Source organism: Sorex araneus, chromosome 6, assembly GCF_027595985.1.
Source record: "Sorex araneus isolate mSorAra2 chromosome 6, mSorAra2.pri, whole genome shotgun sequence".
Classification (NCBI taxonomy): Eukaryota; Metazoa; Chordata; class Mammalia; order Eulipotyphla; family Soricidae; genus Sorex; species Sorex araneus.
The window spans coordinates 94,871,034-94,884,436 of record NC_073307.1 but is presented as its reverse complement, the minus strand read 5'-3'; the positions used below and the strand labels follow the sequence as shown (position 1 = coordinate 94,884,436).

Sequence of the window (13,403 nt, the reverse complement as noted above, 5' to 3'; positions counted from 1 at the left end):
GGCTCACCCCTTTTGGGGGGGGTGCCAGGAATCGAACCCGGGTCAGCCACGTGCAAGGCAGGCGCCCTGCCCCCATGCGGCCATACTGTGTAATCGCCACAGCCGGAATTTCAAAGCACTGAAGTGCTTTTCACCCACTTTGGGAAGCTCCCAGTTATGAAGTCTTGGAGTGTGGCTTCCATCCAGTTCTTCTTCTGACAGCTTCGGGCTTCACTTCTGTGCGTGTTGGATCTTAGCTAGGCAGCCCTTCCCTGATCTGCTCAGCCTTAGCCCTAGTCTCTTCATGCTTCATTTAGTTTTCTTTATTTCTAAATGATCTTCCTGATCTCTGATCTCTGGTTGTCCCTTTCGGTATAGTGTAGTCCACTGAGTTCTCTTTTTTTTTTCTTTTTGGGTCACACCCAGCGATGCACAGGGGTTACTCCTGGCTCTGCACTCAGGAATTACTCCTGGCAGTGCTCAGGGGACCATATGGGATGCTGGGAATCGAACCTGGGTCGGCTGTGTGCAAGGCAGATGCCCTACCCGCTGTGCTATGGCTCTAGCCCCAAGTTCTCTTTTTCGTTTCTTTTTTTTTTTTCCCTTTTGGGTCACACCTGGTGATGCTCAGGGGTTCCTCCTGGCTCTGCACTCAGGAGTTACTCCTGGTGGTGCTCGGGGGACCCTATGAGATGCTGGGGATTGAACCCGCGTGCAAGGCAAACGCCCTCCCCACTGTCCTATCGCTCTGGCCCTCCACTGAGTTCCTTATTTTGGTTTGTTTGATTTTGAGTCACACCTGGTGGCAGTTATCTTGACTCTAGCTCAGGAGACCATATGGGGTGCCGGGGATCGAACCTTGGTTAATTGTGTGAAAGGCAAATGCCCGCCCTGCTGAACTATCTCTCTAAGTTCTTCATTTTGAGTGTTTTTTTTGGTTTTATTTTGTTTATGGCTTTAGGCCACACCTGGCGGTGCTCAGGGCTTACTCCTGGTTCTGCACTCAGGAATCACTCCTGGCAGAGCTTGGGGGGTCAGTAGGGTGCCGGGCGTTGAATCTGGTCAGCTGAGATCACTCTGGCCCAACCAGGAGTAATTTCTGAGTGCAGAGCCAGGAATAACCCTTGAGTCTCGCTGACTCCGGCCCCCCAAAACATAACAAAACAAAAAACTAGAAATAAGATATTCCTTGTTTCTCTCCCCCGTCTCTGTGGGTACACTTAGTTCTGTGGTCACTCACCATTGATTTGTCTTTTTATTTAGTCTCTCCCTTCATCTGGTCAGCATTGGCCACCTGGAGGAGATAATCCACGCCTCTCTTTTTTTTTTTTTTTTCTTTTTCGGTCACACCTGGCGATGCACAGGGGTTCCTCCTGGCTCATGCACTCAGGAATTTCTCCTGGCGGTGCTCAGGGGACCATATGGGATGCTGGGAATCGAACCTGGGTCAGCTGCGTGCAAGGCAAACGCCCTACCCGCTGTGCTATTGCTCCAGCCCCCTAAGGTGTTAGTATTTTTTTTTTTTTTGCTCCCATAGGCACATGGGAGTGGTCTTAAGACAGTCCCTTCCAAAGAGCACTCTGGGAGCACTCTTGGCCGAGTCCGATGCAGGACCCAGGGCCAGGGCCTGAATTTGGCCCCGAGAGGATGCAGGGAGGGAAGGTTCTCTTCCCATGGTCACACCGAGTGGCCGCGGGCCCTGCAGCGGGTGCCTCCTCCTGGCCGCCCGCCAGTGTTCCCCAGAGCGTGTCTTGCTGTGGTGTCCCCATCTGCACCTGGACCCTCGGGACCCCGGAGTTTATGCCCATCACCCGGGTTCCCAGGGAGCCGCTTCTCAGCCCCCGTGAGGTCGGGGGAAGGAGACCTCAGCCTTGGGCTCCAGTCCAGGGCGCAGGCGCAGCTCTGTGGGTGCAGAAGGGATTTCCAGGAGACTGGCAGCCAAGGCGGGCGGAAGCACGGGCTGCGGATGGTACCCGTGTGGGGGCAGGCGGGCAGCCGCAGGGGGGGGCGCTGAGAGGGCAGAGGAAGTGTTCCCACTCAAGGGGGCTGGCTGCGGGCATTGGATTATGATGGGGGGGTGTTGGGGCAGGTGAGTCATGCTAGGGGTGTTGCCCCAGGCTGGCAGCTGATATGTGTGTCTTCCTTGTCCCAGCCTTATCAGGGCCTTTGACCCTGTGTGTGTGTGTGTGTGTGTGTGTGCGTGCGCGCGTGCGTGTGTCTTCCTTGTCCCAGCCTTATCAGGGCCTTTGACCCTGTGTGTGTGTGTATATGTGTGTGTGTGTGTGTGTGTGTCTTCCTTGTCCTAGCTTTATCAGGGCCTTTGACCCTGGTTGTGTGTGTTTGTGTGTGTGTGTGTGTGTGTGTTCCTTGTCCTAGCTTTATCAGGGCCTTTGACCCTGGTTGTGTGTGTGTGTGTGTGTGTGTGTGTGTGTGTGTGTGTGTGTTCCTTGTCCCAGCCTTATCGGGGCCCTTGGTGGTGCCTGATACCTGCCTTGCCATGTATGTCCTCACTTTTGCGGCTTCCTGAAATTTATTACTTGCCCGCCTGCCTCACCCCATGCTGAAATCCATGTGTGTTCCTGGTGGAAAACTTAGAGAGGAAGAGCTTGGGATGATGGCGTTGCTGTGTCCACACGGACCTCAATCCTTCCCGGCTTTGTTCTCTTATGGCATGTAGATCATGTTTTATCATAAAGGGGGGGAAGTGTTGTGACTTGCTGTCTTCACATTGCAGAATAGACAGGTGTCTATTCTCTGAGTCATTTTAATGGCCGTATAATATTCTACTGCTGAGGGGCTCAGTTCATGACTGTTTATGGAGGTAAAGAACTGTTCCTCGGGACTGGAACAATAGCACAGCGGGGAGGGCATTTGCCTTGCACGCAGCCGACCTGGGTTCGATTCCCAGCATTCCATAGGGTCCCCCGAGCACCACCAGGAACAATTCCTGAGTGCAAAGCCTGGAGTAACTCCTGTGCATCACCTGGTGTAACACACACACATACACACAAACATGTTCCTTATGGAGGTTGAAGCAGTAGCACAGGGGGTAGGGCATTTGCCTTGCACGTGGCCGACCCGGGTTCGATTCCCAGCATCCCATATGGTCCCCTGAGCACTGCCAGGAGTAATTCCTGAGTGCAGAGCCAGGAGTAGCCCCTCTGCATCTCCAGGTGTGACCCAAAAAAAGAAAAAAAAAAAACGTTCCTCATGGCCTGGGACTTGCAGCTGTGGCTCTCACATTAGAAATGTGCATGGGTCTGTAGCAGTAGCGCAGTGGGGAGGGCGTTTGCCTTGCATGCGGCCGACCCGGGTTTGATTTCCAGCATCCCATATGGTTCCCTGAGCACTGCCAGGAGTGATTCCTGAGTGCAGAGCCAGGAGTCAGCCCTGAGCATTGCTGGGTGTGACTCCCCCCCCAAAAAAAATATGCACAACAGGAAAATATGTCAAGTGAAATATGTCAAGAACCAAGAAAGCGTGTCCTTCAGATGAAAAAACTGCAGCTTCATTTAGGTGAGTGTCTGTGGGTCTGGATGAACTGCTGTGAGAACGTGTGTGTGTGTGTGTGTGTGTGTGTGTGTGTGTGTGTGTGTGTGTGTGTGGTGGGAGAGGGCGGCCCCCTCCAGGCAGGCACTCACTGGTCAGTGTGGACCAGAGTCTGTTTTGGGGCAGGGGCTCTCAAGCAGTGCTCGGGGCTCACGGTCTCTCCCGACAGTGCTCAGTTTAGTCATGTGGACAGTTTAAAAACTATTCCTGGTGACATGCGGCTGCTTGGGGGGCCTCCAGGGCTACACCCAGAGGTGCTTTGGGGACCCGCCTGAGCCAGGGATCCAAGGTCACTTGCCAGGCACCCACGCCAGCCCATAGCGCCCTCTGCTGGCCGGGCGCTCAGGCGCCTCTTGCGGCGGGCGTGGCCGAGGGTCTCACCACTGCCCCCTGCCGGCCCCAGACTCTTCCAGCTGGAGGTGGAGGCGGACGCGCTGGTGAGTTTCCAGCAGTACAGCTCGCAGCTGCCACCCTTCTACGAGAGCTCGGCGCACACGCTGCACGTGGAGGCCCTGCAGCACCTCACCGACCTCATCCGCAGCCACCCCGGCTGGTCGGTGGCCCACCTGGCCGTGGAGCTGGGCATCCGCGAGTGTTTCCACCACAGCCGCATCATCAGGTGGGCGCCGGGCGCGGGGGCCGGGCTCCTCCGTGGGGGAGGGGGAAGCGGTGGGGGGTGTGCATGTGTGGGCGGGGGAGGGTGAGGGTGGTGGGCGTGCACGTGAGTAGTGTGTGTCCGTGGGGGGGGTGTAGGTTGTTGTGGGGGAGTGTGTAGGTGTGCCTGTATGTGTGTGCACGTGGTGTGGGTATGTCAGGGTATGTGAGGGTGTGTGCATGTGTACATGTGGGGTGCGGTGTGTGGGCGTGTGTGCATGCGTGCATAGGTGGTTTGTGTGTACATGGTGTGTGTATGGCCTGGGTATGTTGGGGTATGTGGGTGTGCATGTGTGTGTACATGGTGCGTGCGTGTGCATGCGTGCGTGTGTGTGTATGTGTGTGTGTGTGTGTGTGTGTGTGTGTGTGTGTGCTTGGTGGACCCCATGGCCATCTGTCCTCCACCCTCACAAAGGTCGCCGGGACGTGGGGACTCCCAAAGTGTGGACCCACATTGCCACTTCCGCACCCCCTGCCCATCTCGGCCCTGAGACCCGCAACTGCAAAATGCCATCCACCCCTAGCACTGGTGCCCTTTTGTTTTGTTGTTGTTTGGGGGGTGCTCCCTCGTGGTGTAGGGGGAGACCCGACCCACAGCTCCCACAGGGGGCCGCCTCCCTGTTCCTCACTTTGTGTTTTATGGGTGCACACCCAGCACTGCGGGGGCAGGGCCCGGGGCCCCTCCTGGCAAAGTGCTCAGTGGGGTCGGCAGTGCTGGGCCCAGGGTGCTCAGTGGCCACCCACTGAGCTGCACCCACTGGTGCTGGTGCAGGCCTCGTGGTGCCAGGATCCACCCGGGGCCTCTCACACACACCCACACACACACACACAAACACACACACACATGAGTGCACACAAACAAACACACACCTCTGCCACTGCCTGTCTGTGCAAAGCAGCCTCTTGAGCGTGGTGTCCCTGTCTCTGCACTTGGGGTCCTCGGGCCCCCCGCCCCACCCCCGCCCAGGCCCTCACCTCCCCGCCCCGCCCCTGCAGCTGTGCCAACAGCCGGGAGAATGTGGAGGGCTGCACGCCGCTGCACCTGGCCTGCCGCAAGGGTGACAGCGAGATCCTGGTGGAGCTGGTGCACTACTGCCATGCACAGCTGGACGCCACCGACAATAACGGGGAGACGGCCTTCCACTACGCTGTCCAGGGCGACAGCTCCCAGGTGCTGCAGGTGAGCGGGGGGGCCCCCCTCCCACCCCAAGGGTGGCCGTATTCCACCGGCTCCTGCCCTGAGGTCTGAGCTCTATGGCGGAGAGTTCGCCCACCCTCTCCTGTGCCGCCCAGGGGCACCGCCTTGGCACTGGGCTCTCGCCCACCTGGGCTTCTCCCACCAGCACCCCGGCTCCCCACTGCATCCCCCCATCTCGCCTTTCCCACACCCCCCCTACAGGAGGGGCCTTAACTAAGTCCCGGGGGTCCTCAAACAGCCAACACCCCTGGCCTGCTCCCGCTGGCCTTTGTGCCGGGGGCACATCTCGAAACGTTTGATCCCTGGGAAGAGACGGGAGTTAGGGCTGGGGGCTGGGTGGAGAGAAGCCCCTTCTTTTTTTGGGGGGGTCACACCCGGCGATGCTCAGGGGTTCCTCCTGGCTCTGCACTCAAGAATTACTCCTGGCAGTGCTCGGGGGACCCTGTGGGATGCTGGGGATCGAACCCAGGTTGGCCGCGTGCAAGGCAAACGCCCTCCCTCATGTACTATTGTTCTGGCCCTTGTTTTGTGTTTTTATGGCAAAAATAATACCTGCACAAAGCAGGTCCCCAGGGTATCACTCTCACCCAGACCCCGGCGCTCCTCCCGGATGCAGCTTCCCAGTCTCGCATCCCCCGGGGACCGCCTTCCTCTGTCCGGTAGGAGGGTCCGGTGCCCCGGAGAGAAGGCTGTCGCCCACCGCGCTGACCCGTTCCGGTTGTCAGCTCCTAGGGAAGAACGCGTCGGCCGGCCTGAACCAGGTCAACAACCAGGGCCTGACCCCGCTGCACCTGGCCTGCCAGATGGGCAAGCAGGAGATGGTACGCGTGCTGCTGTTGTGCAACGCGCGCTGCAACATCCTGGGCCCCACCGGCTACCCCATCCACACGGCCATGAAGTTCTCCCAGAAGGGGTAAGCCCCGCCCCTCTGCGCCCACAACGCCCCGCCCCGCTCACAACGCCCCGCCCCTCACACCAGAGACACGCCCCTTCATAGGATACCGCCCCGCCCACCCACAAACCCCGCCCTTTATACCACGCCCACAAATGACAGTACCTTCCCCGCCTATGCCACGCCCACAGTGACACGCCCCTCTACGCCCCGCCCACACCACGCCCCTTTTGTGCCCCGCCCTCAGTAAGGCTTCTTGGTGACTGCAACATGATGCGTAGCCGGGCCTCAAACCTCTCTGTGCAAAATCCTAACAATATTACGGAGCGGGGGAGCATGGCAGGCGGGCCATCGGGGCTTCACTCCGCAGTCTGGGGAATTGGGGCCTGTGTGGCGCTGGGGATCAAACTTAAGACCTTGTCCTTGAAAGGCATGAGCCCTGTGGGGCTAGGGGCCAGGACATCCCGGGGGCCCCGCAGTGCCAGTGCTGGGGATCTAGCGCTCCAACCCTCTAGCGCTCCTCGGTCCAGTGAAACCATCTCAATTCTCCCAAGGGTGCCCCCTCCTTCTTCGAGCCTCCCCAGGTGGTAGAATTGATGCATCCCCAAGGCTCGGAGGGGCCCACGAGCTGGGGGTCTCTGCCAGCTGAGCTTTCAGCCCCAACCGGACGGTCCCTGCCGGCTGCAGGGCTGTGGCTTCCGGGCCTGGCTGCGGGGTAAGGTGGCCCAGGGTCCCTATCTGCCTCAACATACCTTTCCTTCCTCGCTGAGTGCAGCGTCCTCGCACCAGGCCCTGTCTGGGGTTGCTGCAGACCTTCGTCCCACTTCTCCCCTTCTCTCCAGAAACAGTCCTGGGGTGTGTTTGCCTGTGCATGTATGCCTGGTGTGTGTATTTCTGTGTGTGTGTGTCTGCACGTTTACACCAGACATTGTTGTCCCTGCATATGTGTGTGTGTGTGTGTGTGTGTGCGTGTGTGTGTGTGTGGTGGGGGTGTTTCCAGCTCGCAGCTGCTGTGCTAAATGCAGCTCGGCCCGCGGGTGCATAGGTGTCCCTGCCAGCCCCTGGGTCCATTTCCGTTGCTCACAGACCTGGGAGTGCCCGAGCCTCTGCCTGCTTTCGATAGGATGCAGGTGGCCCCCAAGCACCTGGCGGGGCTGCCAGGGTGGGAGGGCGGCGTGTGCCAGTCACAGAACTAGGTTCAGGAATGTCTTGTCTTCTTAACACCCACCAGTCCTATTGGATTGTCTCCCTCTTGCATATGGGTTCAGCCACCACCCAGAGGAAGCCACAGCCTGCCCAACCCTAAAGCCAGCGCCAGGGAGAGCCTTCTGGACTCGTTGGTTATCAAGGAAGGCTCCCTGGAGGAGGAGGCTTAAACCAGGCCTCCAAGGCCTCAGGATGCTCTCACCTACCAGGCGGTCTTTGTGTGTCCGTGTGTTGTTGATTTCGTTACCTCTGGTGAACTTCTTTCTAGCCAGTAGATGAAGCCCCAGTTTGAGTCCAGAGGCCTCTCCCAGCGCCAGGAACCCCCACACCGACCTTCCCCACTTCCCCACGGCCCTGCCTCCCCAGGTGTGCCGAGATGATCATCAGCATGGACAGCACCCAGATCCACAGCAAAGACCCGCGCTACGGGGCCAGCCCGCTCCACTGGGCCAAGACCGCTGAGGTAGGGGCGGGGTCTGACGGTGAGTGGCAGATTCCAAGGTGGGTGAGGTCGGTCTGAGCTTGAGTGGCAGGTTCCAGGGTAGGCGGGGCCTGAACATAAGTAGGCGGTTCAAGAGTGGGCGGGGTCTAAAGATGAGTGGCAGTTTCCAAGGGTGGGCGGGGCCTAAAGATGAGTTGGAGGCTCAAGGGTGGGCGGGGTTTAAAGATGAGTGGCAGGTTCTGAGATGGGCGGGGTGTGGGACTGATGTTCCAGCCTTGGACCGTTAGGTTCCAAGGGTGGGTGGGAGATGAGTGGCAGGTTCCAGGGAAGGCAGGGTCTGGGACTGAGTGGCAGGCTCCAAAGGTGGGTGTGGCCTGAGGCTGAGTGACAGGTTCCGGGTAGGCGGGGCCTGAGGCAGAGTGGGCGCTGCAGTGGGTGGAGTCTGAGGCCAGCAGGCTCCTGGTTGGGTGGGGCCAGGTGAGTGGCATGTCCTAGGTTAAGTGGCAGGCCCAGCTCCCTGGGCATCTTCTGAGCCCAAGAGGCCTTTGAGCAGGGCGTTGGGGGTCTTAACTCTGGTTCATGCCCCCTCTCTCTGCAGAGAGGCCCATGGGGAGGTGGCCATGGAATGACCAGGCCCCCACTTTGTGATTTCCTCCGTTGGTGCTGGGGTCCAGTGCCCTGAGCCTTCGGTGTCAGCAAGGGAACGAGTGAGAGAATGCTGTGTGGTCCGGTGCCCAGCTGGGAGAACCGGCCCCCGAGAGCACGGCCTGCTGGACCCTGGGGTGGGCTTCAGAGAGGAGACCCCCCTGCAGGCACTTCTTCCCGCCAGGACCCTGAGTCCAGCCTGGCCCTTTCATTCACGTGCATTTCCGCCTTCAGCACGGGGTCCTGGGGCACAGGGGCGCAGTCCCACTTGGGGTGTCCATGGCGTGCGAGTTGGACAAGGGCCGTGCCCAGACCTGTCGGCGGGGCGCTAGAACTTTCCAGAAGGTGCTGGAGCCCGGGCGTGCGCACGCGAGGCGGGGAGGCGCGGCGGGCGCTGACCCGGGGGTCCCGCAGATGGCACGCATGCTGCTGAAACGGGGCGGCGACGTGAACAGCACCAGCTCGGCCGGGAACACCCCCCTGCACGTGGCCGTGATGCGCGACCGCTTCGAGTGCGTCATGGTGCTGCTGACCCACGGCGCCAACGCCAACGCCCGCGGGGAGCACGGCAACACCCCACTGCACCTGGCCATGTCGGTGAGCCGCCCCACTCCGCCTCCTGCAGGAAGCCTTCCAGATGGGCCGGAGCGATAGTCCAGCGGGGAGGGCGAATGCCTTGCACGCGGCTGACCCGGGTTCTATGCCCAGCATCGTGTATGGTCTCCGAGCGTCGCCAGGAGTAATTCCTGAGTGCAGAGCCAGGAGTGACCCCTGAGAATCGCCGGGTGTGATCCAAAAGGGGGGGGGGAAGGAAGTCTTTCAACCCCCAGATAACACCCACTTCTCCGAGCTCTGCGACCCCCTGGACACGTCCATACTGTGATTGTGTCCCGGACAGGTCAGCTCACGCGACAGGGCAGGCTGGACGCCGGGCCACTTGGCCTTCCTGTCGTATGCCTTCAGCCCTTGCAGGTGGCCCCACAGCTGCTGGCTTAGCTCCTGCCCGCTGTCCACTCTAGCCTTGAGCGTGTCCCTCCAGCCCGGCACAGACCCCGTGTCCCCCGCCACCCCCACACTGAGCCCTGGGGGAGCCCGGCGCCCCCTTCTCGGCACTCCCTGAGCGGCGGCTGCTTCCCTCTCTCCCCGTCCCGCAGAAAGACAACATGGAGCTGGTCAAGGCCCTCATTGTGTTTGGGGCAGAAGTGGACACCCCCAATGACTTCGGGGAGACGCCGGTCCTCATGGCCTCCAAGCTCCACAAAGGTCGGTGCTCCGGACTCGGGAGCAGAGCGGGGCGGGCGGGGGTTGAGCGAGGAGTGGGCTGCAGAACCAGGGGGTGGGGTGCGGAATTGGGCAGGTGGGGGTGCAGCGCCTGGTGGGTGGGTTGCATTCCATCCCTGCACCCCCCAATTGCTCCCTGCACAGGGTCCCAGGAGCCCCGGGAGAATCGGGAGGACCCTCCCTCCTTGGCCCCAGAATAGGGGTGCTGGCCACTAAGGGCCTCCAGGGGGGTCAGTGGGTGCCCCCCCTGCCAGGGTCCCGGGGCTGCAGCAGGAGGCAGCTCTGGGGACTCACTGAGAGGAGGAAGGAGCCCTGTGGGGGATGGGAGGGTGAGAATGTGGAGTATGTGCACATGTGAGCGTGGGGACCGTATGTGTGACTGCATGTGTGTGTTCACGTGTGAGTATGTGAGTGTGAGAGTGTGTATGAATGTGAATGTCTGTGAGTGTATGAATGTGCGAGTGTGTATGTGTGTGAGGTGAGTGCACGTCAGTATGTCAGTTTGTATATGTATGTGAGTGAGTGTATGTGTGTGTGTATATATGTGTGTATGTGGGTGTATGTGTGTGTAAGTGTGTGAGTGTGTGTATGTGAGTTATTGTGAGTGTGAGTTTGTGTGTATAAGTATGTGGGTGCATGTGAGTGTGTTTGTGTGTATGAGTGTATGAGTATGAGTGTATGTATGTGAGTGCATATGTGTGTATGTGGGTATGTGTGAGTGTATGTGTATGTGTGTGAGTGAGAGTGTATGAATGTGTATATGTGAGTGTATGTATGTGTGTATGTGTGACTGAGTACGTATGTGTGAGTGTGAGTGTATGTGAGTATGTGTGTATATATGTGTGAATGTATGTGTGAGTGTGACTGTATGTGAGTGTGAATGTGTGTGTGAATGTATGTATGTGTGAGTGTGTGTATATGTATGTGTGAGTGTGTGATGTGTGTGTATGTGTGAGTGTGAGTATGTGTGTATGTGTGTATGAGTGTGTGTGTGAGTGTGTATGTGTGTGTGAGTGTGTGAGTGTGTGGTGTGTGTATGTGTGTGTGAGTGTGTGTGCACACCTGCCCTCTGCTCTCAGGCTCACGCGTGTGCTGCTGCTGGCTGCTTGTCTGCGTGGCCCGTGCGGTTCCTCCTTCCCGCTTTATTGCCGGGAGCCAGCGTGGGGTTTGGTGCCAGCTCTGGTCCCTGTGGAGCTGGGACTGGACTTGGCGGCTGCCCGCGGCCTAGAGCAGTCACACGCCCTGCTGGGGCCCCATCCCCACCCCGTGACCCCTGGGGAAAGGGGGCACCCCGGCCTCGCGGCTGAGCCTGTGCCCCCCTCTCCCAAACCCCGGCCAGTGGTCACCAGGAGGGCCCTCCTGACTCTGCTGAGAACCGTGGGGGCCGAGAGCCAGAGCCCCCTGGGCCAGACCGGGCCCTCGGAGCAGGGCTCCGCCACCACGCTGCACCCCTTCTTCTCCCTGGAAAAGTCGCAGCCCCCACCTCTCAGCCTAAGCAGCCTCGGTAGGCGCCCGCGGGCCAGGGCCCGGCTCTCCTGACCGGGGGGGACGCCCCGGGAGAGGGTGAGGGTGACAGGGAGGACGGGGCAGCCTCCCCAGCCCTGCCAGCCCTGACTCCCTGACTCCCTAGGTCGCGGGGCCGGGCTCAGCCCCCCGGGAGGCAGCCCCTGGGCCGTGGCTCCTTCCACGGGGTGTGTCCAGCTGAGCGCGCCCCAGCCGGGGTCTCGCCCCAGCGTCCAGGTCCCCCTCTCCGGCCTGGCCGGGCTCAGCCAGCCAGGAGCAGGGTCCCCTGGGCCCGCCTGGCACAGCATCCTGAAAGGGACAGCGGCACGCGCCTGCGGGGACAAGCAGACGCCCCAGTACAGGCAGGCGTGTTCCTCGGCGAGGATGGGGCCCCTCCTCCCTCCCCCGGGAGACCCCCGGGTGGGAGCCAGCAGCCCCCCAGCCCCCGCCCCTCCCCCGCCCATCCTTCCTCTGTTTGCTGGTGGTCAGGCAGTGGCCAGGCAGTGGCCAGGCGGGGCTGGAATGTGGCGAGTGCCCAGTCCCCCGGCCCCCTGCCCTCGGGTCTGGGGAGGGGAGGGTCCGCTTGCCGCTTGCCTCCCGCTTGGCTGCTTCCCGACGGGCCTGAGGCAGGGGAGGTGTGGTGGAGTGGTTGGGGGAGATGCTACCGAGGCCATGTCCGAACTTGGGGTTCCAGTGGGGGCTGGACAGGGGCTCAGAGGGATGATGGGGTGTCTCGGTCTGTTCCTGGGGGACCCCGGGAAGGACCCGGCTCTGCGCTTGCCTCGTACGGGCTCTGGGGGCCAGGGGACCTCCCAGTGCTGAGAGGAGCAGGGTGGGGTCCCCCCCCCCGGTGGGCCCCTTCCCGGGGGCTCGGGCGGGTGCGCAGCTGAGGCTGGCCTTGGGCCCGGGTGTCCCGCAGAGCTCCAGGACATCCTGCACGTCTCTCGCTCCCGGAAGCCGGCCTTCCTGCTCAGCTCCCTGAGGGACGAGAAGCGGAGGTGAGGCCGCCGCCGCCCGGGAGCACCTGAGCCCAGAGTGACCAGACAGGCCTGGGGGGGCTTGGTTACAGTCCCGATTTGGGGGCCACACCCAACACTGCTTGCAGCTGACTCCTGGCAGGGCTGGGGGGGCCCCGCGGGGGCCGGGGATGGGGCCCCGCTGGCCACCACCACTGTCCTATCTTCTGGCCGGGACCCGCCCGGCCCCCCCCCCATGCAAAGGGGCCTCCTCGGCCAAGCGCCAACCCTGCTGCCCGCCATGCCCAGGCAGAGGCCCTGGCCTTGCTCTCCTGCCCCACCCCTGCACCCCCCCACTGCCCTCGGGGTCCTGAGTGAGCTGTGTGTGGTGGCCCTGGGCGCGTGGTCCCCAGAGAGGCCGGAGGTGGCCTTGTGTCCCGGGTACAGCCCGCTCCCCCGTGCACCCCTGCCCTGGGGCCCCCTTCCTGCCGAGGCGGCTGCGTCCGGCCACCCTGTGACGTGAGCTGGGGGGCTGTCATCCCCCCTTCCCCGCACGCACATACCCCCAGCCTCCCCCCACCAGGCTGGAGGGACCCCCTGCTCCCCGCTGCCTGCAGGTGGCCCCCCCGTCTTTCCTGCACCCTCACTGCAGGGCTGTGGGGCCCTGGGGCCCGGGTCTCCCCTCTCCCGCCAGCGGCTGCCCACCGGCTCCTGCACAGAGCCCGGCCTGGCCCTCCAGAAGCCTCTGGAAGCTTCCAGAAAGGTGGGGAGGGGGGAGGCAGAGAAAGTGAGCAGCTTCTTCACCCCCGGGGGTGCTGGGGGCTGGGGGCAGTCTCTCGGGGTGGTGGAGACGGGAGGGGAGCAGAAGGAAGCTTCTGGGTCTGAGCACGGACTGGGCGGCCCACCTCAAGGCGGGTGGGGGCTGGGCGGGGCTCCCCGGGGACTCGGCAGCTGGACACGGGCCCCGGGGCACCCTCCTCAGCTCCCACCTTCTTCCTGCCCACGTGGGGGGACCAGGGACCCCCCAGGGGCTTCGGGGCACTTCAGGGAGCCCTTCCCTGGGACCCTGCTGCCCGCCCAGCTTGACACCAGCCTGCC

General features: G+C 61.6%; 1 protein-coding gene across 3 annotated transcripts in view; it reads left to right on the top strand.

The window, feature by feature from the left end:
• Nucleotides 1-13,403, top strand: part of PLA2G6 (phospholipase A2 group VI) — a 28,449-nt gene that overhangs the window by 8,884 nt on the left and 6,162 nt on the right. For 2 of the 3 annotated variants that reach the window (XM_055141129.1, XM_055141128.1), the window contains exons 3-10: nucleotides 3,932-4,147; nucleotides 5,179-5,362; nucleotides 6,106-6,293; nucleotides 7,845-7,941; nucleotides 8,980-9,162; nucleotides 9,720-9,828; nucleotides 11,186-11,350; nucleotides 12,269-12,347. In XM_055141129.1, coding sequence (XP_054997104.1) covers nucleotides 3,932-4,147; nucleotides 5,179-5,362; nucleotides 6,106-6,293; nucleotides 7,845-7,941; nucleotides 8,980-9,162; nucleotides 9,720-9,828; nucleotides 11,186-11,350; nucleotides 12,269-12,347 — 1,221 coding nt within the window. The remainder of the gene's footprint in view (nucleotides 1-3,931; nucleotides 4,148-5,178; nucleotides 5,363-6,105; nucleotides 6,294-7,844; nucleotides 7,942-8,979; nucleotides 9,163-9,719; nucleotides 9,829-11,185; nucleotides 11,351-12,268; nucleotides 12,348-13,403) is intronic. The other variant, XM_055141130.1, reaches the window with a different exon arrangement.